The sequence below is a fragment of the Buceros rhinoceros genome, unplaced genomic scaffold (assembly GCF_000710305.1).
Source record: "Buceros rhinoceros silvestris isolate BGI_N320 unplaced genomic scaffold, ASM71030v1 scaffold2801, whole genome shotgun sequence".
NCBI lineage: Eukaryota > Metazoa > Chordata > Aves > Bucerotiformes > Bucerotidae > Buceros > Buceros rhinoceros.
Window position 1 is genome coordinate 26,075 of NW_010392407.1, and position 4,865 is coordinate 30,939.

At 37.1% G+C, this 4,865-nt stretch overlaps 1 protein-coding gene across 1 annotated transcript in view; it reads left to right on the forward strand.

Moving 5' to 3' along the window:
- LOC104500745 (guanine nucleotide exchange factor VAV3-like) overlaps positions 1–4,227 on the forward strand; it is a gene marked incomplete at its 5' end in the record, with an annotated part of 25,054 nt that extends 20,827 nt beyond the window's left edge. The window contains 2 exons of the mRNA XM_010144451.1: positions 1,837–1,988; positions 3,767–4,227. Coding sequence (XP_010142753.1) covers positions 1,837–1,988; positions 3,767–3,808 — 194 coding nt within the window. The remainder of the gene's footprint in view (positions 1–1,836; positions 1,989–3,766) is intronic.
- Between the last annotated feature and the right edge of the window lie 638 nt (positions 4,228–4,865).

Genomic DNA, 4,865 nt, shown 5'->3' on the forward strand with positions numbered 1-4,865 from the left:
TTTCCCTGTAAAATCGATTACTGCAATGCTGATAAGGTATAGGACATAATATCAATTTATTTAAACAAGTAGTGAACACATCTGACTTGCTTAGAGGGGAAAAAATGTGTTCGAACTTTAATATGCCTGATTATCACCAAGATTCTTACTTCTTTATATTCTAAATGCAAGCAATACATGGAGATGCTGATGGCATCCTGTATCGACTATCTGATAAGCATATTCTACATAAGCAGTCTGAGATGTTGGACTAAACTTTAATGGCAAGATAGAAAAGAGGGCGTAATCTGTATCTAATAATATTTTAAACATAGTATTTGTTGTTTTAAAATAAATTGTTTGTATTGTGTCTCTAAGCCGAAAATACTTGAATATATAATGATTTTCATATATTTAATACTATTGTGCAAAAGCTTCTGTTGCTGTGAAGAGTCCCCAGTGGGGTCAGAAGAATTCTTAAACACAAGCAGAACTGAAACTGTCGAGATTTTGTGGCTCATTTGCCATGTTTTGTGTTCTGGATTCAAATTAAAGGCAACTAGCTATGAACTTCAGTATTACGTAGAAGGCATAGCTAAAACTAGAAACCTAATGGTATCTCTTAAAGAAAATCAGGAATTTCTAAGAAATTGGAAAAGGTTCTGAGAAAATAAGATTTTTATGTACATTAAAGCAAGACACCCATCACTGTCGTATGATAAATTTTTCTGAAGTCTTTTAGATAATAGACTTGCTTGTGATTATAAACTCTTATCTCAGTGACTTACGTAGGAAAATGATGGCATTAATGGAAAAAATAAAAAAGTATACTTTGGCCAAGTAGTCTAACTACAAAATGCACTACAGTAGTAGATGTTTTTTCTAAACTGCTCAGGTCAAAGGCCTTTATCCCTTAGGTGCCATGTCCACTTTCCTCTCATTGGAAGAGCCGAGGCTTTCTTTTGCAAGCTTGGACATTCTACATCAGGGTCAAAAAACTAGTTTTCTAAAATGTTGTATTGGAGAAATGGGTTGGGTTTTGAAATAAGGCTTTTTTCACATTTGGTTTTTTAAAAATATTCTACTAATTTATACTGCTTAAAATGTCTTGGCTTTACATTGGCTAAATGCTTATGTACTGATGTACCTTAAAAATGTTAAGTATTAATTTCACTGAAACTTGGAAAAAAATTTGTGAGGATTTTTTTTCTACGTGAAAAGTTTTGTAGAACAAATTCATTGCTGAATTACAGAATAAACTCCTGAGAAGAGTAGATTTACATCAGCCATTATTCATGCAGATTGTAAGAATGATCCATACAAATATCCTGTGGAAACTCTTTACTTTTTTCTCATGCCGATGTTAGCTTCCAATTTTAAATGCATTAATATTTAACTGGGGAGGTGTATTTGAAAGAACAGCACCTTATTCTGTTTGTTTTGCTTCATTAGAGGTTTAAAGTTAAATCAACTGGAAATGCTAATAATTCTTTAGGAAAGAAACTAGTGACCTGTGAAATACGTTGATGCATGTAACTGGCAGCGAGTTCTATTATGAAGCACAAAAATACAATAACTGCAAGTGTATTTAGCAGTTTTGAGGAGGGGGTTATTTTATTCATCTAGTTTTTCTAAAAATAAAAGCTATTAAAAATGACATAAAATCCCTTCAACTTTTACACCATTCACCTACGTTTAAACCTTCCTGATCTGTGTAGTGCGGATGCGTATTTGCATAAAATTAATGCCAGTGTATGATTTTGTGGAAGTATTGGTTTATAGTTTACAATACTGCTATTTACTTTAGTAACCCTCAATTAACAAGCCTTAATCATGCCAACATCTGTTTCATTTCAGTGCTAAGCCCGAAGGTGATAGGCATTGCCGTAGCCAGGTATGACTTCTGTGCAAGAGACATGAGAGAACTATCCTTATTAAAAGGGGATGTTGTAAAAATTTATACAAAAATGAGTGCGAATGGCTGGTGGAGAGGTGAAGTAAATGGAAGGGTAAGGTGGTTTTTTTCTTCCCCCCCTCCCCTCCCTTGCCTTGTTTCTGCCTTCACTGACAGTGATTTTATAAAAAATTAAGGTGTGTTCCTACGTCATAAACCTTCTTGGCATATTTAAATTCACAAGATAAAACATGATTTCATCTGCGTTTCATAGAGGCCAAGCAGAACTCTTGCCAGGCAGCTTTCCCAGCATCTGCATTAATTGGTTATTTAATGGGACTTACAAGGCTGAGTGTTTGGGCAAGATTATATGGTTTGGAAAGTAACCAGGATTAATAGTACAGCTACAGCTGAACTTTCTTGAACTGTGTTGCCCACATGTATTTGGGGTCAAAAGCTCAGGTTCCTGGTGCTGTGGAAGTCTGTTTAGCTGTTAAACAAAGCATAATTCCCACACATTTCTGCCAGACTATACTGCAGTGGAATTTGCCACCTTTTAAATGTGATGTTTATTTCTGATCTCTGAAAATGTAGCTCATATGAAGTGACATATTTAGCAGGGATTTTTACAAAGTCACTTTATGCTGCCCTCTGAGACTTGCAGGGAAGGGAAGTGTCAGGTTTGACCTATAAAGGCTCTGTTATTTCCATCTCAGGCTATAGTTCTTTAATGCAGGTTAGTTAAAAGTATTTGAGGTTGCTGTTTCCATGTCTAAAGGGCTGAGAAGCAGGGTCAAGGAATGTGAGGCAGAAAGAATTAAACTGGCTGGAAGCTAGAACTGAAAGTTGCCAGTCCGGTTGGATTGAATGTCCACAAGTCCTGCTTTATGCACTTTGGAGAACTTTTTCTTTATGTATGTGAGTATGGTTATGATCTTAAAGTGAAATGTTGGATTAGACAAAAAGAAGTAGGGAAGCAGAAGCAATAGTGGTCATCCTGTGAAGAAAACTGAACAGCTCATTCTAACGCGGCTACTCAGATTCTGAAGGACCCACTGTCACATGCCAGCATTCTTTCTGGTAGCTTTCAGAGCCTGGACTCGTGATCGTAAGTTCACCTCTGGACGTATTTTGGCAAGGTAGTCACGAACAAAATTTATGCAATTACTCATTCCAGTCATGCTCTAGATGTGGTTTTAAGGTCTTTCATGACTGCTGAATTGACTTGGGTATAAAGAAGTCCTGGGTGAAAAACCTGAAGTGAAATACATAGGACAATAAGAAACCTATGGCACTGCTTCCCTGTGTGTCTTACGTAATCCATATTTGACACAGCAGTAATTTCAGAATGCACGTAGCATTATAACTTACAACGCGTAAAACAATGGACTCTGCCTTCCAGTCCCGTCTTACGTAAAACTCTCAGTGGTGGCTATGGGAAGTAACTCCATGGAATGCAGTCAAATCAGTCGCTATTTACTTTGTAAGAGGATTCCCTGGACCTCACTGAGGCCTGTTAAATATTTAACTGCTCTTTCGAAAAATAGCGGGATCTGGCCTGTAATAAAACTACTTCTGCTCTTGGCGTTTCTAGATTTTTTTCTGAATGCTTAGACTTACAATTTGGGCAGAAAAATGTTGTGCTTTTTGGGGGGTGTATGGGGTAGGGTGTGTGGGAACAAGACGTGAAGGGGGCGTTTAGTCTCCAAATCGTCATATCTGCAAGTTACTCTGTTTAAATAGGGTATTCAACTGTGGCAGGTCAGTCAAATTTATCTTTGTAATCTTATTCTTATGTTTACTGAACAGACCCATCTTTGTTTTGCCTAGTTCAGCCATTAAAAAAAAAAATGCACCTCATGTATTATTTTGTTCTGCTTTTCCCCTTTTTAGGTGGGCTGGTTTCCATCAACTTATGTTGAAGAGGACGAATGAATTAAAAACTTGCCTCTGCTGACCAGCAGTTTCAGGGATTGTAAATATTTAGTATCTTCAAAGTGTTATTGGTCCTGTTAAGTATTTAAACAGCAGCATTTTTGTCTGTCTGAATGTTCTAGTCTTAATGTTGGGATTTATACAGAAGTGTGTGCTGGCGGATTATTACCTTGCCTAGAGCTGTGCGAGAAACAACCTGTTGGTTTGCCGTCACTGGGGATGAGTACAAAGACCAACCCTCACCTTCCCAGAAGATCTCTGGAAAACAAATTTCGTTATGCTCCTTTTCATTTCACCCTGTACTACACCATGAATGCTCTTCAGCTATGGCTGAATATTTAATGATCTCTTTTCTTCCAGCCAACATCAGTGATGGTACAAGAAGATGAAGGCTTATTCCTTATCACTGTGTGCAGAAAAGAGAGTTCAGTATTCCAGTGGGCATAAAGTATATATATAGAGAGAGTCAGTAGACTTGTCTGAAACATCAAACTACTTTACTTATCACCTTACAAACATTTTAACACTCACAAAAACATTCTGAAGGAAATATGTAGTAAACTTGAGTAGCATTCATGCATATATAAATAGTTAACTGACTACTTTGAGGTCCTGCCTAAATCTTCTAACAATTTGTTTAAAGACAGCATTTTAAAAAGGTGCAGTGATGTGGTATTGCTTGAGAAAGCATCTCCAAAGTGGAATTGTGGGAACCCCTCTTTGTCATCCCAAGTATTTTTGTGTGAGGTTTTTTCATTTAAGCAGCTGCCCATAAAAGTGCAACTGAGGATAGTCACGAAAAGATGAGTTTTAAAATTTTCAGCACTAACGTTTAATAAATATCATAGAGCTGTTCTGTAGGAGAACATACTAAGGCAAGATGATGTCACATATTAAGAATGAAACTGTTTATTTTAACCTCTTGATTGATTCAGATGAACACTGATGCTTCCAACTCTCACCTGGCTCTTCCTACGTAGAAGCTTCTATCGCCTTTTGTCCTCTCGTAAGGTAATGCAAAGGGAACGTCCAGACTTTGTCGTGTCCTTTCCTCTCG